The 19,717-nt window shown below is 48.6% G+C and overlaps 1 protein-coding gene across 4 annotated transcripts in view; it reads left to right on the plus strand.

The window, feature by feature from the left end:
• Positions 1-19,717, plus strand: part of SLC22A4 (solute carrier family 22 member 4) — a 45,374-nt gene that overhangs the window by 13,752 nt on the left and 11,905 nt on the right. For 2 of the 4 annotated variants that reach the window (XR_013992375.1, XM_081035338.1), the window contains exons 2-5: positions 4,120-4,223; positions 5,501-5,655; positions 13,003-13,174; positions 16,936-17,062. Coding sequence is in view for 3 of the 4 variants with exons in the window: in XM_081035338.1 (XP_080891464.1) it covers positions 4,120-4,223; positions 5,501-5,655; positions 13,003-13,174; positions 16,936-17,062 (558 nt within the window). In the remaining variant the exon portion in view is untranslated. Of the gene's footprint in view, positions 1-4,119; positions 4,224-5,500; positions 5,656-7,433; positions 7,570-13,002; positions 13,175-16,935; positions 17,063-19,717 lie in introns of all 4 variants that reach the window. The other 2 variants (XM_081035339.1, XM_081035340.1) reach the window with 2 other exon arrangements.

Consider the following 19,717-nt stretch of genomic DNA (forward strand, 5'->3'; position numbering starts at 1 on the left):
GATGAGAAAGACACGTTAACTCTGGGATGGGGGCACATCCAGCTTGGGCCAGTTGGGTCCCACATTCCACTGTCTATCCAAGGGGTGTGTGTCTGTGTGTGTGGCGCGCGCGTGCGGGGAGGAGGGTTATGTTTCAGAAATGTTACTGTTTGAGACCTGAACGCACAGCTCCAGAGGAATGCTAGCCAGCTCCTCATTAGGCCATCCGCCATTAGCCTCTGAGCAGGTTGTGTAGCTATATGTCTGTGTGTGCATGTGTGTACACACAGGCACAGAGACCTAAGGGACTGTTCTGTCCCATCAATGAAAAGACTGTCTCCTGTTAACCACTAGGAATTCCTTGGGCTCTGGCTAGTGGGGCCCCAAGACATGTCCCTCAAACCCTAAGGGGCTGGAGACAGGCAGGGCCTGGCCTCCCCAAGAATAGCCCTATGGAGGGCCCGTCTTCAGCCTAACAGCTGATTTACTAGACTGCAGCCCCATGAGCCCCAGCTGGAACCTTGTCTGCCAATCCTGTGTCCTATTACCAGGCCTCTTGCAGCTTTCCAAAAGGATTCCGTGGGCACAGTAACTTCCCCAGGAGAAGGCCTAGCACTGGAGCCAGCCATGCAGTCCAGTTGCCTTCCCCTGCTGGGTGTGAGCCGGCTCTCCAAAGGCAGATGGCAGCCTGTGTGGGTTGGGCAGGTGGCCTCCTGTACTGATGCTGACAAGGCTTCTTGGGGCTTTCTTCAGGGAGGGAAGAGGGACCTAGAAGCATGACTGCATGGCCTCTAGACAGAGATCGATGGGGAGCTGGCTGTTACCTCACCCTTCCCAGCACCCCAGTTCAGAGCTCCTTCTGCTCCATTCCCCACGGAGACCAGGCTTGACCCCCTACCCAGGCCAGCTTCATGGGTATGCAACCTGCGCTGCCTCACAGGGCCCACACTTGGTTTTCTTTTTTTTTTTTTTCAAAGGACAGGGTTTTTGTGTGTTTTTTTAAAGATTTTATTGGAGAAGGGAACAGGACTTTATTGGGGAACAATATGTACTTCCAGGACATTTTTCCAAGTCAAGTTGTTGTCCTTTCAATCTTAGTTGTGGAGGGCACAGCTCAGCTCCAGGTCCAGTTGCCATTACTAGTTACAGGGGGCGCAGCCCACCATCCCTTACGGGAGTCAAACCGGCAACCTTGTGGTTGAAAGCCCACTGACCCACATGGGAATCGAACCGGCAGCCTTCGGAATTAAGAGCGTGGAACTCCAACGGCCTGAGCCACCAGGCCTGCCCCACACTGTTTTTCCTGTGTTTTTTTTTTTTTTTAAGATTTTATTGGGGAAGGGAAACAGGACTTTATTAGGGAACAGTGTGTACTTCCAGGACTTTTTTCCAAGTCAAGTTGTTGTCCTTTCAATATTAGTTGTGGAGGGCGCAGCTCAGCTCCAGGTTTAGTTGCCATTACTAGTTGCAGGGGGTGCAGCCCACCATCCCTTGCGGGATTCGAACCGGCAACCTTGTGGTTGAGAGGACGCGCTCCAACCAACTGAGCCATCTGGGAGCTCAGCGGCAGCTCAGCTCAAGGTGCTGTGTTCAATCTTAGTGGCAGGGGGCGCTGACCACCATCCCTTGAGGGAGTGGAAGAATTGAACTGGCAACCTTGTGGTTGAGAGCCCACTGGCCCATGTGGGAATCGAACCGGCAGCCTTCGGAGTTAGGATCATGGAGCTCTAACGTCCTGAGCCACCGGGCTGGCCCTCCCACACTTGGTTTTAATGCTCTGATTTTGATGTCTTGAAAGTCAGTAATTTTTGAACAAGGGTTTCCTCCATTTTCATTTTGCGTGGGGCCTGCAAATTAGGTAGCCAGTCCTGCCCACTGCCTTTGCTCATGCGATGGCTGGCTCCAGATCTGACAGCTTTCCTCTTTCTTTTCTGTCTCTTAAGTCCTATCTGTACTCCTCTACAGCAGAGTCCTGACAGAAAAAGTTCAAAAAACCATGAAGGGGAGAGACCACACTATCTTTGGAAGAGTTTCTCTGCTCCATTGCAGAAGGAGTGATGATGGTTGATGGTGGACATCTAATGCCCCTGCCACGTGTGAGATTTTCTCGGCTGTGTGCAAGGCTGCAGGCAGTGGTGGAGGCCGCCAACCCCAGTCCTGCGGTCACATTCCTTGACGAAGTGTAGGAGATGGAATTTAATAAGTTCATGTTCTCTCGCTTTTGGAGTTCATGTCCAAAGCAGAAGATGTGTACAAGGTTGAGTTCTGAGGAGTTAGTAATTCCCATGCCCATTTACTTGTTATGACTTCAGTGTTAGAGCCTCAGTTTACTCTTCTGCAAGATGGGTTACAGTCCACATCATGAAGCTTTGGGGCTTCGATTACTAATCTTGCTGTGTGCTGAGGCAGATCCCAAGCTCTTTTCTGACACTTTGGCCAGTGATTTTTTGGAAGTGGGTGGCCATTAATTTAGGCACATGTCTTGTCTACCTTTTCCGACCCCTGGGCTGGCTGGACCCATGAATCTGGCCATATAATTTGGGAGGGTTTATGCCCTTTGAAGCCCATTCGGGGACCCCAGGTGAAGGAAGCCTACTGAGGGCATGGTATCAGATTTATCCTTGGATTGTGCCTGAAGGGTCCAGGGCTGAGTGCCTGGGCCACGCTGTTTTCCTTCTGCAGAGCTGTGCTTGGCGTCCTGCCTGCGGCCAGTGCCGTGGGCACTGGGAGAGGCAGGCTCATGAATCTTGCTATTGTTTCTGTGTAGGGGTGTTCTCAAGGACATTATCCTCAACATCACAGAGTGACCCCTTTGTGAAATGAAGGATCGAAGAGAGACTTCTCTCAGGCCTCGGTACTCAGGAAAATTGAGCTTCTGCAGAATGACTCTCTCACTTTGCACACTATGGTCCTGAGAGCCGAACTGCTGGGCCACTCAGAGCCTGATTTCAGGGCCTCTTTGGGCAGGCCGGCCGGCAGGCGGTCTCACCCTTGGCTTGGTTATTTTGCAACCCCTCCTCCCCTGTGATTTCTGTTTGCCCCAATTCTCTTGGCTTTTTGTTTCACACTGTTCTCTTGTATGTGTCCTTATACACACCTCCCTCTGCTGCAGAATGAGGTGTGATGTAAACACGGGAATTCATTTTTGAATCCACTTCCGGGAAGTTGTGAGGATTAAGAACTGAGTTGCGTTGCGAATGTTACGGAAGCAGCAGCAGCACCACCACCGAGTGGAACTGGGATGGGGTGGGAAGCAGGGGGCTTTCCTCTAGATCCGGTCATCGGACCACACATAGCAAGCCTCTGACCCACGGCCCCCAAATACTTATTTTGTAAATAAAAGTCCAGTGAACACACTTTGAAATTTTTGTAACCTCCCTTGAAATTGTGCTGAATTGACTCAAGTCAAGAGCTGGAAGTGGAAACTGGCTGAAACCCTCCTTTTGTGGATCAACCAGCAGGGACTCGTTAGGGCTACACAACCCATGAGCCCCAGGGATGGGAGGGCCCACGGTTCTGGGAAGGCTGCTGGGTGGGAAGGAGGGCGGAGGCGTGGGGATGAGAGATTAAGTACCCTCCTCTCCCCCACAGAGGGGCCTTGGGTCAGGCCTCAAGCTTCATCTCTGATGGGAATAGCCCAGGGAGCAGAGAGTTCTCCTGAGGAGTCTGCCGGGAGCATATAATCGCGACCTCCCCACGACCACTTGCATCTTTCAATAAGGCAAAGGAAAGTTTTACCCCCAGGCCAAGTGAACATGCCCTCTGTCATGTCCCTCAGGAGTTTCTCATAGTTCCCTCCATGCTTTAATGCCTTCTGAAGTAGACAGGCCACCTCTACTCATACTGCTTCGCAGCTCAGGGTCACCAGTCACAGCCATGGCCTCAGCTTGCTTCACACTGTGTGTGTCCCCCTCCTGGCGTCACCCTCCTTCTCAGAAGAGGAAGGGGAGTCTCAGGGAGGACAGTAAATGACATGGCCAGTACATGGTAGTCAGGAGTCAACCCTGGGGCTGTGAGGCCTATGACCTTTGCTCAATGGCACACCGACCCCGGCAGCCATGCTAATGTTCCCTTGGAGCTGGGCTGGGGCTGGGCCTGCCAGGGAGTCACACTCACACTTCATATTGTCTTCCCTGGCAGTGGAATCTTGTGTGTGAGGAAGATTGGAAGACGCCCCTCACGTCCTCCCTGTTCTTTGTAGGCGTTCTCCTTGGTTCCTTTGTGTCCGGGCAGCTATCAGACAGGTAAGGAGGCGAGGAGGGAGGGAGGGGACATGGGATAGGGCCCCTTGTCGATTCACTGCCTGTCTTGGGGGTATTTCCACCCATGGAAAGGGAGGCCCCTCAGGCCAACAAGTCAGTGACAGGAGGAGGCATGGGATCTCCTGTTCTTCCCACTCTCAGCCCCTTGCCGGGGGCCACTGCTGCATGGAATCCTCATATCCCCAAACCCCTCCAAAAAGACACTGCTGCCATCACCACTGCCTCCCACCCCACTCCTAACTCTTGGATGACATGTGATCTGTCCACAAACAGCCATCAGCCAGAGTCAGGGCCAGACAGCAAGCAACCACTTTATAACTGTGCACCTGCCTCTGCTGTGGGTGGGGCCCCTGGCCTGACCACGGGGGCCACAGAGCTGACCTGGAGCTCTCAGTCTGGAGGAGACAGCATCACATCTCCGGGAGAAGTGCCCCACTGGCCCCGGAATGTTCTGTGGGGACCAGAGCAGGAAGGTAGGAGTGCTAAATGGCAGTATTGGCAGTGTTCCTCCCCCATTTACGAAGTCCAGTGGGACCCCAAGCTCAACAGCCTGAGACCTAAGTTTAGAAAATAGGGTGGGTGACTATTCTGCTCACACCTGTGCTCCGTTCTTCCCATCGGTCACTAGCAGAATGTGAAATGAAGACTTAAGCCAACTATAGTGTCACTAATGGACATGGCTGGAAGCTACACTTCCCATAGAGCAGCGGTTGGCAATTAGACTCACCTGGGAAATTTTTGTAAATCCCAAGGTCCAAACTGCATCCCAGATCATAAGAATCCCAGGAGGTGGGTGCGGGCACCAGTGGTTTTTGAAACTCTCCAGGTGATTCCAAGTACAGCCAAGGTTGACCACTGCCATAGAGGGAGTCTTGGTTATGGATTGACAGAACTCCCATGTTGCTGATATTCGATGTACCTGCTATTTGTGCTATATCCGCCTGTTAGAAATGTGGTGGCAGCTTCTACCTGTGGCTCATTTTAAAGAGATTTCCACGTGGTCCTTGCATAAGCTGCTCTGTGCTTTTGAGATATGATGTTTCCACAGGAGGCTTAAAATCTCAAATGTCCCTCCTGAGCAGATGGATGCCTGAGGCCTCACCAAGGAGGAACCTGGGAGGATGTGACAGGGAAAAGAGGCTGTCATAGCCCTGGAAAAAAGTCTGCAACTACATCCAACAGTGCTTGTCACGCGCCCAGAGTGGCAGAGCTGCTGTGACCTGCACGTGCCATGTTTTGTGCTGTGCTGTACTCTACAGGTTTGGCAGGAAGAATGTCCTCTTTGCAACCATGGCGGTACAGACTGGCTTCAGCTTCCTGCAGATTTTCTCCGTCAACTGGGAGATGTTCACTGTGTTATTTGTCATCGTCGGCATGGGCCAGATCTCCAACTATGTGGTGGCCTTCATACTCGGTAGGAATGGCTTCTGACCCTCAGGACTTCTTCCGACCCTCTGAGAGACCCAGGAAGAGAGGGCCACTGAAAAGGGCACAGGGAATGCTCTAACTCAGCACAGAAGGAAGCACCTCAACCATAGGTTGTGCTTCCAAAACATGGTCAGCCTGGATGTAGTATGTGGGGGAGGGGGTTGTAGCCACAGGTTTTTTTATTTGGCCCTGGGCAAGGCAGGCACTCACAGAGAGCCAGCTCTGTGCTGGGTCCTGAAATGTGGTGGTAAAGAAGAGCTGGCGCTGGTGGAAACCAGCCACACAATAACTGAGACACATTTCAGGAGGACGGGGCTTGGGAGAAGCACACAGGAGGGGTGGCCTAAGGATGTCTGTGGTCTGAGCTGTGAAACCTCGAGACTTCTGCCTAGACAGGGCAAATAGGTGTTCCTGGCAGCTGTGTATGGCCCACGGAGGGACTAAGGGTAGTTGGAGTGACTGATACGCAGGTAGAGAAGGCACGTGTCAGACAGGAGTTCAGTGCCAGCCTGCAATCTTTGAGCAGATCTGCTCTCATCCTGCGTCAGAGCCTCACTCCACCCCCAGAGCATATCAGACGCTTGCAGGACCAGCCTCACTGCTGATAGCAGTCCTGTCTCCCAGCAGCAGCCTTGCTTCTGGAATATCAGGCCGCATGAGGGTGACTCACAAGCTAAAGGCCACAAGGTGGCCCCCAGGGCCCTCACTAGCTTTTCCTGGGAGGAAGTGAGGTAAGCTCCAGGCAGGTTGATCAGGGAGTCCACATGAGTGAGAGCTCCCAGCATGCTCTGAGTCCACCGGCTCTCTCTGAACAGGTGAAAGAAGGGGAAATAAAGGGCACCTCTGGGACAATAGACATCAAATCCCATAATGTCTAATGTAATAATACATCCTTGTGGATTTCGTGCTGTCCGGGTTTATCCCTATTGTCACAGTGTAATTAGTAGTGCCAGTGCCCCTTTCATGTAAGTCTAGTGATTCTGCTTTCTCAGAAGTCTGAATCTGGAAAGATGATGCTGATCACTTTCAGGAGTCTGGATGACTCATTGGCTCTGGAGATGCTGGGTTCTCTTAGTTGAGGACGTGTACACCCTTTGTCCGGTTGCCAAGATGGAATTGTTCAAATTCCACTCCTTTAATCATTTGCGAAGAACCCCTTGCCATGGACCCAGCCTCAGTGACTAAAGAGGGGAGGAGGGGAGAGCATGCTGAAGCCACGTGGATCTGGGAGACAGCACCCTCTTCACGGGCTCCCACTGGAGGGGGGCCTCTCTCCTCCCTGTAGGGGGAAGGAGGGGAGTAAGATTTTCTTAAAGAAGGTCATTTGTGTAGAGGACATAGAGCTTCAGGCCAGTGATGCTGTAAACTGGAGATTGGAGGAATTGAGGACAGAAATCGCAACCTCCTAATGCCCGATGGCCCAAGGACAAGGGCTGTAGGGCACAGCAAAGCCTATGGTCTAAACCCCCCAATCCATCTACCTGTGGTGACCCTCCCAATATCTGAAAGGCCCAATGTGTGGCTGTGCTTGGGCCAAAGACACACTAGAGACTAAACGGGTATCCCCAAAACAGAGGGCTCTGCCCGAGGTGAGCAGATGCTTTTAAGAGGACCTAAAGGACCGTCTGAAATGGAAGGGCAGAGGGTTGTGCTGAAGCCCGGGAAGTCCCATCACTGGGACAGGGAGCCAGGTGGGGTTTGAGCCAGGCACGGCATCCCTCAGGTTCTGCTGAATGGCTGACATCGAGACCTGCCTTTCCACAGGTACAGGGTGCTTCTGGGGCCGTGGAGCCTCCCTGTGTGAGTGGAAGAGGCCAGGAGAGCCCACCCCAGGCCTCCGGAAGGAAACTCCTGCCCAGATGGCCCTGACACTGAGTAGAGGGAGAGGGTCAAAGGGAAAGTAAGATCACATGAGATCAATCAAAGCCTAATGTGCCCACCAGAGATCAGTGGGATGGATGCTGGGGGCAGAAGGCTCCCCATCAGCCTGGGCCCCGGGGTGTTGTAGGGTGCTCTGGGAGCTTCCATTGTGCTCCGCGGGAAGCTGCTGACTTTGACCTGCTATGAGATCCTTTGCGTTGGGTTCTCAAGTCTGAACCTTTTTAAGAGAGTCACTGAGAACCAACCTGCCTCCTGGAACAGCCTGACTCCCTCATCAGCTCCTGGGGTGGGGTGGCGGGTGGGGTGGCGGGATCCAGTAGGAGGGCTCGCTGCCGCCAGCTTCCCTGCGGCACAGCAGCGCCCTCTGGTGTTTCCGGGCTAAAATAGTGAATTTCTGGTTTTGACTGAACTAAAGGGCAGCATGGGTTCTGGGCTCACAAGTTCTGTCTGGGCCTTCATTTTGCCCTGTGACTCCAGGAAAGGGTTGGCAAGACTCTGAGATGATAATCTCCAGTTTTAAGAGTCACATTAATTCAAGCAAGTGAATTTCTCCCTTGAATTACTCCCATTCTCGAAGTGGTGCAGAAATGGATCCTCTCCTTGCTCTGCTTTTTTAAAATTATAAAGCCTATATAGGAGACAAGAAAAGGGCAGGAAGGAACAGTGCTATATCCACAAGAACCAAAGTGGCTACACCCGGAAGTGAGGGAGTTGCCCGAATGATGCTGGTTTAGGAGGAAGTGACCACTCAAGACAAAGGGCACTGACCCTCCCCACATTCCAGCGCCCCTCACAGTCTCCTACTGTTTCCCAGAAATAACGTCTTCTACCTGTCCACAGCCTTCTGGGTAAATGGCAGTGGCATTCTCCTTTATCCCTTATAACTAGCTGCTTACATTTATTTCACACACTTAACTGCTTCCTGTCTTGACTGATCCATTAATTCAGTGTTTTCCCAGTACTCCTGATGTCAACCTCTATGCAGTATTTATTTCAGCATTGAACTATTTAAAACTCTGCTTCTTCTGATGTCTAGACGTGTTTTTTCTTTTGATAAGTATGCAACTGATTGCATCTTTATCACTTTGGCTACCAGGAAGCTCAGTCAAAATCAAAATTTAACTATATCAATTATGCAGCCTATGTCAGCCACATTTAAAAAAATGTTTTTAAAGTATAATTTGCATACCATAATATTCAGTCTTTTAAATACTAATAACTCATTCCGTGGTTATTAGTATATTCACAATGTTGTACAACCATCAATTCTATCTAACTCATCACCCCCAAGGAAGCCCTGTCCCTGTTAGCAGTCACTTCCCATCCCCCTGTTTCCCCAGCCCCTGGCAACCATGAATCTACTTTCTGTCTCTACTAATTTATTCCAGACATTTCCGATAAATGAGATCATACAATATATGGCCTTTGTGACTGACTTCCTTCACTTAATGTTTTCAGGGTTGGTCCATATAGCAGCATAAATCAACATGCCATTGTGTAGACATGCTACATCTTGTTCATCCATTCATCAGTTGATGGACATCAGGGGTGTTTCCACTTTAGGGCTATTATGAATAATGTGCTTTGAATACAAGTTTTTTTGTAGAATTTTTTGTAGATAATATGTTTTCAGTTTTCTTGGATAAGTAAGCACCTAGGAGTGGAATTGCTGGGTCATGTGGTAATGAATGTTTAACTGTTTAAGAAACTGCCAGACTCTTTTTTTTTTTTTTTAATATTTTTTTAATTTTAATTTTTATTTTTTTTTCAACTTTCTTTTTTTTTTTTTATAGTTTTATTTTATTTTATTTTTACATCCCTCACACCGTGAACCCCCCTCCCCAGACTCTTTTTCAAAGTGATCAGTTGCATATTTTTTGTTCTTTTTTCCAAGACATAACTTTCAACCTTTCTTTGTATTTTACTTGAATGCTACCATTATTTTATTGTATTCAAATTATAAGCTACCTCAAAATCTTCAAGGAATGAAATGGGGTATAAATACATTTTAGAAGATGCAGCAATTTGCTGGTACCCCTTGTTTGCACTGCACTGTGTGAGGGAAACACTGGGGGACCCTGGGAGGAGCAAGGACTCATTCCCATCTGTTTACAAGGAGCTCACAACTGGTTAGCAGAGGCAGCAATTTCTGTTGTTACTGAGGACATGGGTCATCATGGGTGTGGTGGGGGTGGAGGGAGCACAGGTAATTTATCTGGGTATATGCAGAGATAGGAAAGGTTACTTTTAACTAGAATGAAGGTTTATAGAGAGGAGGGGGGGAGGCCTTGAGCAGGGTGTTAATTTGAGGAGAATTCTGTTTTCCAGGGAGCAAAGAAAGGTTTTGCTGTCTTCTATTGGGTCTCTTGGTCTAAGCCACTGTACTTCGCATCAGTCCCCTATCATCTAGCACATTTCAACTAATTGACCAGGATAAAGGAATTATCTATTCCTGAGCTCCGACCACAGGCCAGGCACTTTACATACATTGTCTCAGTTCCCATAATACTCTATGAAGTAGGACTATCAAAGTCCCTCTAGTAGCAAAGGAGCATCAAGGAGCCCAGGCTCTCTGCACATGCCTGATGGAGGCCACTCCCAGCCCAGGGACACCTGTGTCTGACCCCATATCCTGGCAACAGCACCACGGTCTTGTTTCTTAAGCTTGGGTCTGCTGTAGGCCTCTGCTGGTCATTCATGGAGGGGCAGGTCCTGCCTCCATGTGCAGTCGATCCAGTGGTCCCTGACGAGATGCTGACTGACTGCCACAAAAGTGCTCTGATCGACATGGAAATGAGCCTGGCTCTTTCTGAGTCACTCTGCCTCGGAGAGAGTGCTCAGATTCAGTTGGTGGTGACAGGCAGTGAGCAAACATTCTGGCCAGGACATGCCCCTTTGGCTTAGATGTCAGTTTCACTCCCAAGAGACAGAGGCCCAGCTAAACCAAGATCAAATGGGCTTTGCCCTAGGAGCAAAAACCTAGGGAGTAAAGGAGGCCAGGTCAGGGATCCCCCAGTTGGCAGAGCCAGAAGTCACCAGTGTCACCTGTCTCACTGCCAGCTGAACACATGGAAACTTTGTGGCAGCAGCAGGCCATGAAAAGGTCTATAAGAATCAGGACTTCTCTCTTGGTGTTCCTCAGAGGGGCCTGGTTGGTCTCTGGTTGGTTCGAAGACCAGCCCAGGCAGGGAAAACGTAAATCCTCACTTCTGAAAGGTGGGTATGGCCTCACCTATCTCCCAGTCGTTTCTCCACTAGAATCTTAGTTGAAGGAATGCTTGATGGGGTCCAGCCTTTGCCCCCAGATGATTTTTTTCTAGACGTTATCCATAGGTCAACAGATCAGACTTAAGTCCTGGCTGCCCTATTTATTACCTATGTATGCATTTAGGCCATTTGTTCCAACTCTTTAAATGTCAGATGATTATGTATAAAATAGTACATATGTATAAAATAGTACATACGTACATACATAATAGTACGTTATGTATAAAATTAGTTCTTCTATAATTGTGAAGATTCAGAGATAATATAGGTAAACACTTAGTCCGGAACCTGCCACAGTGCCTGCTCAAAAAATATGCCAGCACTGAAGATGATGATGATGATGATGATGACGATGATTAAGGAAGGGTAATTATATACAAGTCAGAAAGCAGGAAATGCTAATGAGGAACTATTCAGGCTCATGCCATCCATGTTGCTCCACAGAAAGGCAGAGAGGGAGATTTTTACGAAGCTTGTGCCCCTCACAGTTACTCTACAAAGTAAGAACAACTCTGTTCTGGCCTGAGACCCAAGCTCAGAGAGGGAAAGTATCCAGGAATCCAGTGTAACTTCTCTTTCTTATTAGGGTTGTGGCACTAAGAGGGAGCTCTCTTGGCCTCATACTTCTACAAGATTCTCACATGGTCCTGTGCACTTTCTCTTGTCCACAATCAAATCCTCTGCTGCTTCACTTCTGAATCTCTGCTTAGGAATAAAGCACCACCTCCTACGCATTCCCATAGCATGATAATCACAGCCACTGCGTTTAGAAACCATGGCATGGGGAGTCTTCCTTCTATGAAGGTCATTACCGAGGTTAAGAAAAGATCTGGAAATAACATTCACAATCCTCAAAGAGGTCAGGCCTAATCCTTGGGAACGAGTGTAGAGGCTGACAAATGGCCTGGGTGGTTGGAGCTATTGTCCCCAGTCTGGGATGTAAGAGGCACACAGTACTGGCCGTTTCTGTCAGTCTGGCTTTTAGAAATGGCTATTCCAGAAGGGCCACTGAGACCCATCTTTCAGTTATGCTGTGTGAGGAAGAAGTGGGGTGGAATAGGAACAGGTAGGCGGTGGGAACAGGAAACTGGGAGAAGTATCAATTTTACTACTTCTCTGGAATTAGCCCTTAATTCCTAAGCTTGTTCTCAGGGCACGTAAACAGGATTGAGAAAACCTCTCTTGAAAGACCAAGCCTGATGGCCTATGAATGGTCTGTTTTATATTTTCTGGGCTATTTCTCCGTAGTGGTGGGAAGATCTCAAACAAAAGGCATGTGGTTGCCATTGGCCGATCTCCACCCCTGGGGCAGAGGACCAAGAGGGGACTCTATGGAAGGGCCTGGAGCTCTGTGACAACAGAAGGAGCTTGTTCTTGGACTCTGAGGGGCGGGCAGCATCTCTGGAGGAACTGGTACCCAGCCATCCATTGTGGCACTGAGCAGACCAGGACCCAATAGCTTCCTGCGTGGCCTTTCCCAAAACAGGGCCCACCACCAAGCAGTCTTGGGCCTTTGTGAAGTTCTGGGAAAGTTCTATGCAGTTCCCTGGGTGTGTGGCCAGCTCCAGGGCTGCCGCCTGCCAGGCCAGGACAGCCCCTTCTTTTCTTTCTTTGGCCTGAATGGGCTGTCTGCCGGGTTACCTCCAGAGCCAGCTGGATCCCAATTTATCATTTCTGGATGATAAGGGTGTCCTCACACAGCTCAGTAACTTTGAACTCTGCACTTTTTCCCTGAGAGGCCAGGGTCTGTTTATGTACAGTGGAGAATTGTGGGAAAGGCTAAATGCACCGTCACCCCATAGAGCCCCTCAGAAGAGCCCCCATTCTGGAACACCCTCCCTGCTCCTCACCCTAGGACTCTGGTTTTGGAAATGTGGCAGTCCCAGAAGAGATTACCTCTTGGGACTGGGCACCCTATTTCTATGACATAAAATGATCTTAAAAAAAATAATAAAAATCTATGTCTTCTTTAAAATCTCATGAAAACTTACCTTCTATCGGGTGATAAGTCTTGGGTCACCTCCCACCTTCCTCCTCCCTAACCACTCCTGCCCTGGGCCATGAGGCAAATGCCTTTTCCCGTTCCTAAGTGGCTATAGTTTAAGCTCTAAGTGCCAGGTAATGATGTAAAAAGCAAATATTAAAGTGAGTTAAAATCCTAATACTCCTCCCTTGTTTTGAACAGGAACAGAAATCCTTGGCAAGTCAGTGCGTATTATATTCTCTACGTTAGGAGTGTGCATATTTTTTGCAGTTGGCTACATGCTGCTGCCACTGTTTGCTTACTTCATCAGAGACTGGCGGAAGCTGCTTCTGGCGCTGACGGTGCCCGGGGTGCTGTGCGTCCCGCTGTGGTGGTGAGTGTGGCCTTGTGCCCAGACAGCCCCCTGCTGTGCCAGGAGCCAGAACCTCAAGCTTGGAGAGTGTTTGCCTGGCTGTGGGTGGGCCTGTGTGCTGGGGTTTAATTGTCCACCATCCCACAAAGCACCTTTCTCAGGAAATCCAGCCTCCGCCAAGGCTCTCCCTACTCTTGTCTGCTGTTGTGGTGATTTGTGGAGATGGTACTCCTGGGTTTTGTTTTGGAGATGGTACCCCCTTGCTCTTTTGAAACTTTTCTCTCTATGGGAAAATCTCTTTCTCCTTACGGACCCAAGTAATGTAATTTTCTCAGGCCTCTAAGGTGTGCCTGTTTATCTGCTTTATTCAGAAGGATGAGAGAGTTACTTTTGTTTAATGAATTGTTAGAGAAATGTCCTCTTCTCTCCTCCCTCAACCATCCAACCCAATTTTGACACATCAGTATAGGAATAACAAAGTCTGGAGATGCTGGCCCCACTTTCACCCAATACAGTTATGTGGGCGATTTCAGGTGAGAGAACAGATTAAGAATAAGGGAATAAGGTCCCAGCCATACCCTCTTTTGGGGAATTCACCATTTCTTTGGTTTTTCAGACTTAAGCAAGAAGAAGGGGACTTCTTCCATTGGTGGGTCTGTCGCATGCTCTCTCTCTCTCATTAATTCTTTTTGGTTTGGTTTCATATCAAAATCAGATGTCCCAGCAGTGAGTGGTTTTACTGAACTGATCTCTACCTGCATACACACAGTAAACATTTTTTTCTTTGATCCTTTTTTTGGAACTCACAGTTTAGACAAGTCCTCATGGTCGCCCCGTCCTCTGGACACACTGCCTGGGAAGGTGTCTAGAAGGTCCTTTGTCTTGCTGCAAATGTCAGTGGCCATAGAGGCTGACAGGTAGCACATCTTGGCCTTGTTGGACCAGGTGGCTCAGGTTGGACGACCCTAAGCTACTATCTTCTTATGACCTCTAAGGCTGCTAGGATTTACCAATGTAAATTCTTGGCAGTGGTGTGCATGGGTGGTGGGGCAGGGGGCACACGGTTGTTGTTGTTTTTTTTCTTACTTCCCTGGAATTTGAGAGACAGTATGTTAGAGGTTAGGTACCAAGGTGATTGGGAGCTTTTCTCTGGAACCCAGTCTGAGGGTTAGGAAAGTGAATAAGGGCAGGCCATTATCTGTACGTTGCCTCTAAGAAAAGCAAGTATTCCAGATTTACAAGGGCAGGGCAAGTCTCTGGAAGGAGAGTCGTCATCATCATCATCATCATCATCATCATTGCAATCACAGCCTCTGTCCCCTTGCTAACTGAATCTCGTGTTAACGATGGTGACCTGAGGTTCTCTCAAGACATAACACAAAGATTATTCAAAGGTTATTTTCTGCCTCTTCAGATGAATGGTTTTAATAATTGATGTTCCCTGGCTCTAGTAGTCCTTTTGGCATGAGAGACCAGTACTTTTAATATTTTAATATATGTTATAATCAAACTTATTACTGTATAATTCTATGAGAGAGAGAGAGACAGAGACAGAGAGAGACAGAGAGGATAGAAGGGTTCTGATTGACCGTAGAGATTAGAAGGGATTTCAGTTTGTGGGCCTTGGATCTTTGCCTCAGGACCAAATAGCACAGCAGGAACAACTCTGACAGGTCAGCCCCTTGCATTTCCAGCAGAGAAGATCCCTCCCACGAGGTCACCTCACTCCGGCCCTAAGGAGCCTTCTTTCTGGGCCGTGAGTGCTCCTGGCTGTGAGCACCTGTCCCAGGGACAGCAGTGTCCCACACAGAGTGCAGCCAGGGGCCAGCACTAACGAGCTGCGTGCTCATCCTGAAAGTTTAAAACTACGGTTTTCTCATTTTCCTATAAAAACAAAACTGCGTTCTTCTGAATCTCGTCTTTGCTGGTGGGCCTTCCTGAAATGGGGCTCGTTAGTCCAGGGGGGCTGGGATGGTGTGGGGGGTGCTTCGGACTGCAGGCCCCCTGCTGCTGGCTCAGTGTGTGACACTGACTCTCCAGCAAAACCCCTCCCCTGTTCAGTCTGAATTAAATCTACAAAGAGGCTATCAGGTAGAACCTCTTTTGGGGCTCCACTCACTTTTGAGATGATCAGCTAGACTTGATTCTTCGTGACCCCAAAAATCATGGCAATTCAAGAGTAGCGACTGTAGCAGGCCTGAGTACATGGGCTGGAAATGGAAAGGGAACCTACACAGAGCCACTGTAGGTGGTTTGGGGATATTTTTATGTCCCAGTTCCCTTTAAAAGGCTTGGAAGTAAGTGGCCACAGGTATGAATGGAGTATGTGTGCAAGAGGTGGGGAAGGAGCCATAGATGCAACATGGGGAAAGCTTTGCAGTATCTAGCTGCCTAAACATTAGGAACCTGGGGCCAGAGCCCGTGGTCCTCAGAGCTGGTAGTAAAAAAGGTAGGATGTTTCTAAGAACTACCTGGTTAGGGAAAGATACTACTCAGAAGTAGACGTGCCCATCGTGTAGGAAGGCCTCTAATTCTGCACTCACACAGTAGCCTCTAGCCACATGCTGCTATTTGAATTAAAGTTCATTAAAAGGAAAGAAAATTAAAATATCAGTTTCTCAGTCACACTAGTCACACTAGTTCAATAGCGACACATGGTTAGTGGCTACTGTATTGTACAGGCCAGATACAGAACACTGTAGAAAGTTCTCAGCCCAGCTCTAATTACTGAAGGCCGTGACCTAACACCATCACAGTTGCTGCAGGGACCAACTAAGGGCACATTCCAAAAAATGCAACCCATGTGCTAGTAGGCTGGGGCAGGAAGCGGGGGGTTGGCCATTTGATAGGTTGTGATTTGCTCTGAGACCCTTCCTACTGAGGTTTTGGAGGGGCCCGTTGATTATAGGAGGCTTCTGGATCTGCTACATGTAATTTATTTTCTAGGATAACTAAGTACTGACAAATAAGTAAGGAAAACAAGAGCTGGCAGAAGAATGGCTTAGAGATTCTGAGAAATCAAAATTAGGAAAGAATAGAAAAATATAATTAAATATAAGTATGACACAAATAAAGGTAATTGGGAAAAATAGAATAATTAGGAAAGAAGAGAAGTCAGCTCTCTTTGAACATCACTTAAACATGTAGCTAGATTGTGTAACAAAACAAATTAAGTTTCTAGACATTAAAAAAGAAAGAAGACAGCATTGACTGTCTCCCCCAAACTGCTTTGGGTACTCACATACCTGGGAATCTGTCGAACGCCTCGGGGACAGCCCACAGTGGGCGGGGGAGGGGAGCAGTGCACTCACCTCCTCTGATTCCAGGAAAAGCCCAGGGAGCATAGATGCCCTGGCTGTCCTGTACACATTCGACTTGTGAGCGTCACCAGCTGGGGCCCCAGGATTCTCCTCAGGATGGACGCACTGAAAAGACACTAGCCTCTGTCTCTTTTATGAGCCACACTGGTGACTGAGTTTGGATGGCTTTCTGCAGCTGCCCTGGCTTAAACACACCCACAATTAATGTTCCCTCTCTGCTTCTGGCTTCAAGTACAACTGGTCGCTCGGCCTTGTCATTTGAGCAGAACTTTGAAACTTGAAGGTGCTTTTATTTATTTGTACAATTAATGGACATCTTATGAGGCTTCCCTCCCGGATTTTTTTTAAAGAAAGACAAACTAGAATTTTACAAAATAAAAATTCTTTGAGGGGCAACTTATGGTTAATAGTATCAAACCCTGCTAGTGTGAAAAATCGTAAACCATTAAAAATGAATTCTAGGTTTATTCCTGAATCGCCCCGGTGGCTGGTATCCCAGAGAAGACTTAAAGAGGCTGAAGATATCATCCAAAAAGCTGCAAAAATGAACAACGTTGCTGTTCCGGTGGTGATTTTTGACCCTGTGGAGGTAAGCTTTTGCAGATGTTTCCTCTTGAGATCAGCCTAGTATTCTTGATTTTATGGAAGTTAATTCAATATCTTTTGAGTGCCCGCTGTGTACCAGGCTCTGTGTGAGGCCTCCGAGACACCGGGATGATTCAGTTCTGAGATAGAACCCACCTCAAAGGGCTGTGTGCGAACTAAGTACAATAATATATGTCAACTGCTTGCACAGATCAAGTGTTGACTAAATATTAGTTCACTTCCCTTTTCCAAGTTCATCTCCAACTTTTTGTTGGGATTGCTTCATACCTTTCATGCAGCTGTATGTACTGGTGATTTCTGAAGGTCCAGATTTAGTGGAAAAAATGTGTTTGAGGAAGTTGTGCATGTCTGTAGTCTCGCAACGTAGTATCTAGAAGCTTAAGGTCTGAGAGCACAGGCTGAGGATTCGCTCCAGAAGGCAGGAGGCCGCGAGGAAAAGCTGTGGATGCAGCCGCCCTTCATGACTGTCAGTGAGGTCTCACGATGTTCTCAACCATGCCCTGTGCCAGCTGCCAGAGAAAACAAGAAAAATTAGGCACTGTTCCCATGCTTAAGGGGCATGGAATGTAACCAAGAGCGTCAAGAGGGTAAGATGAAAGAGAGATGATGATGAGAGGGAGGAAATGCTAAGTACCCAAGAAGTGGACGCTGTGTGCCAACAGAGAAAGAGAGCAGAGTGACTCGAGGCTGAAGAGCCTGGCCCAGACCAGGGAGGACACTTAGATGAATGAAGAGGATGGGGCGTGGCATTCTTGGCTGGAAGGGTGGGGGGCTGCTCAGGACACCCTGAGATTAGGGGGACTGCAGCGACAGTATGTAAGTCTGCACGACTATTACCCAAGAAAGCAGGGCTCTGTGGAGGCTGGCCGGCATGGCAGCGCTCCACCCTGGGGCTTCCTCCACCGCTGGCCTTCGGGACCTTTGACAGAAGCAGCTACCCGGGCGATGGCTGGAGGCTTAATTACAGTGTCCATGAACCTAAGTTCTCAGTGGGCTGCCAGGACAAACATCTCTCCTTAATCCTTTACTCTTCAGATCAAGAATTCCATTCCTAGCCTTAGTTTAACTGGATGGAAAAAATAGCACAGGGAGTGTCTAACATTCTGCATCTCAGGGCTGTGCTGGAAGTTTATTGATATTTATTGGATACGTGGTCTGAGTTCTGTCTTTGAGGAATTTACAGAGATCAGATCTACATGAGTGAAAGCAATCACAAAACATAGGAGGGATATAGAGTTATGGATAAATAAGAATGAAGTCCAGTGTCAAAACATGCTTTTGACAGAGCCTTGTTTCTTCCTGCCGTGAGACACATTGAACCTGAACTGGACAGGCCCGCCGAGCGCAAGGGGGCCCAGTCACCTCTACTGCTCACCTCTCTGGTAGGGTCCCCTTTAGCAAGATCTGCAGAGCCCGTGCCACAAATGCAGCCTGCTCAGGATAGTGATGGAGAGCCCAGCAGATGCCAGGCATCGTATTCAGCCATCTGTCGCTCATGCAAGCTGTAGGCCCATTTCTCAGGAGAGGAAACTGAGGGACAGAGCAGTTAAGTGATTTGCCCAGGATCACACAGCTAGAAGTCTCACTAGGTTTCTCCGATGCCAAAGTGCAGGGCTTTCTGGTGCATTCTTACCTGGTGTTAGGGGCAGTGGCGTTAACTTGGACAGAAAAGAATATAAGTTAGTCTCACCCTGGAAAGTGATCTTGGGCTTCTCTGACTTTCCTTCTGAAGCACCTTCAGCCTTTTCATGGTGCCTACTGGTCCAAAGGCATTTTGGTGGCTCCACGCAGGCCAGGGACCAGGACTGGATACAAGAATGTTCTTGTCCTGAGGTTTCCAAACCTGGCTGCTTATCACAATCACCCAAGGGGCGTTAAAAATACAGATTCCCAGGCCTCTGGACCTCAGGGAAGATTCCAATTCAGCAGGTTTTGGGTGGGGCCTGGCAGTCTGCATTTTCACAAGGGCCCTGTGGAAGCGCTAAGTGTTAGTACAGGCCTGCGCCACAGGAGGCGCCACTCCCAGAGCCCTCCAGGAGGGCCTCTAGTCCCTCCAGCTGTGCAGGGGCTTTGCTTCGTTGTCATAACAGTAGAGCTGCACGCTGCAAATAGTGTACAAGAAACAAGGTAATATGCCTGTGAGCTGCGTGAGGAAGTTTATTCCTGAAAGAAGGATGTTAATATCCGGGGAACGCCTGCTACAGAGGCAGGGCTGGCACCCTCACTTCCTTCATCATAGAATCTCCTTCCTCAGCCTCTCACTGCACACATACCATAGGGCCATAAAGTCCTTGTACTTTACCCCAAAGAGATTTCCCACCTCAGAGCCTTGTAGCTTTTTATTTCAATTCTAATAAGCTTGGTTATCTAGATTCCTAACACATGTAAGTAAATTAAGAGTGAAGGAGGGGAGCCCATTGACGGTAGTAAGAAATTATCACTCACCACTGACAGCTAGCATCTTTTCCTCAACGGTATAGTAATAATATTATAGTTAAAATCTACCGGGCATTTACCATGGTTCAAGTACTATGCTAAGCTTTATGTGTATATGTGATCTCACTTAATCTTCTTAACATCCAACTATTGTACCCATTTTACAGAGAAGTAACCAGAGGCTCAGAGAAGATGAATAGTA

Source organism: Rhinolophus hipposideros, assembly GCF_964194185.1.
Source record: "Rhinolophus hipposideros genome assembly, chromosome: 23".
Taxonomy (NCBI): Eukaryota; Metazoa; Chordata; class Mammalia; order Chiroptera; family Rhinolophidae; genus Rhinolophus; species Rhinolophus hipposideros.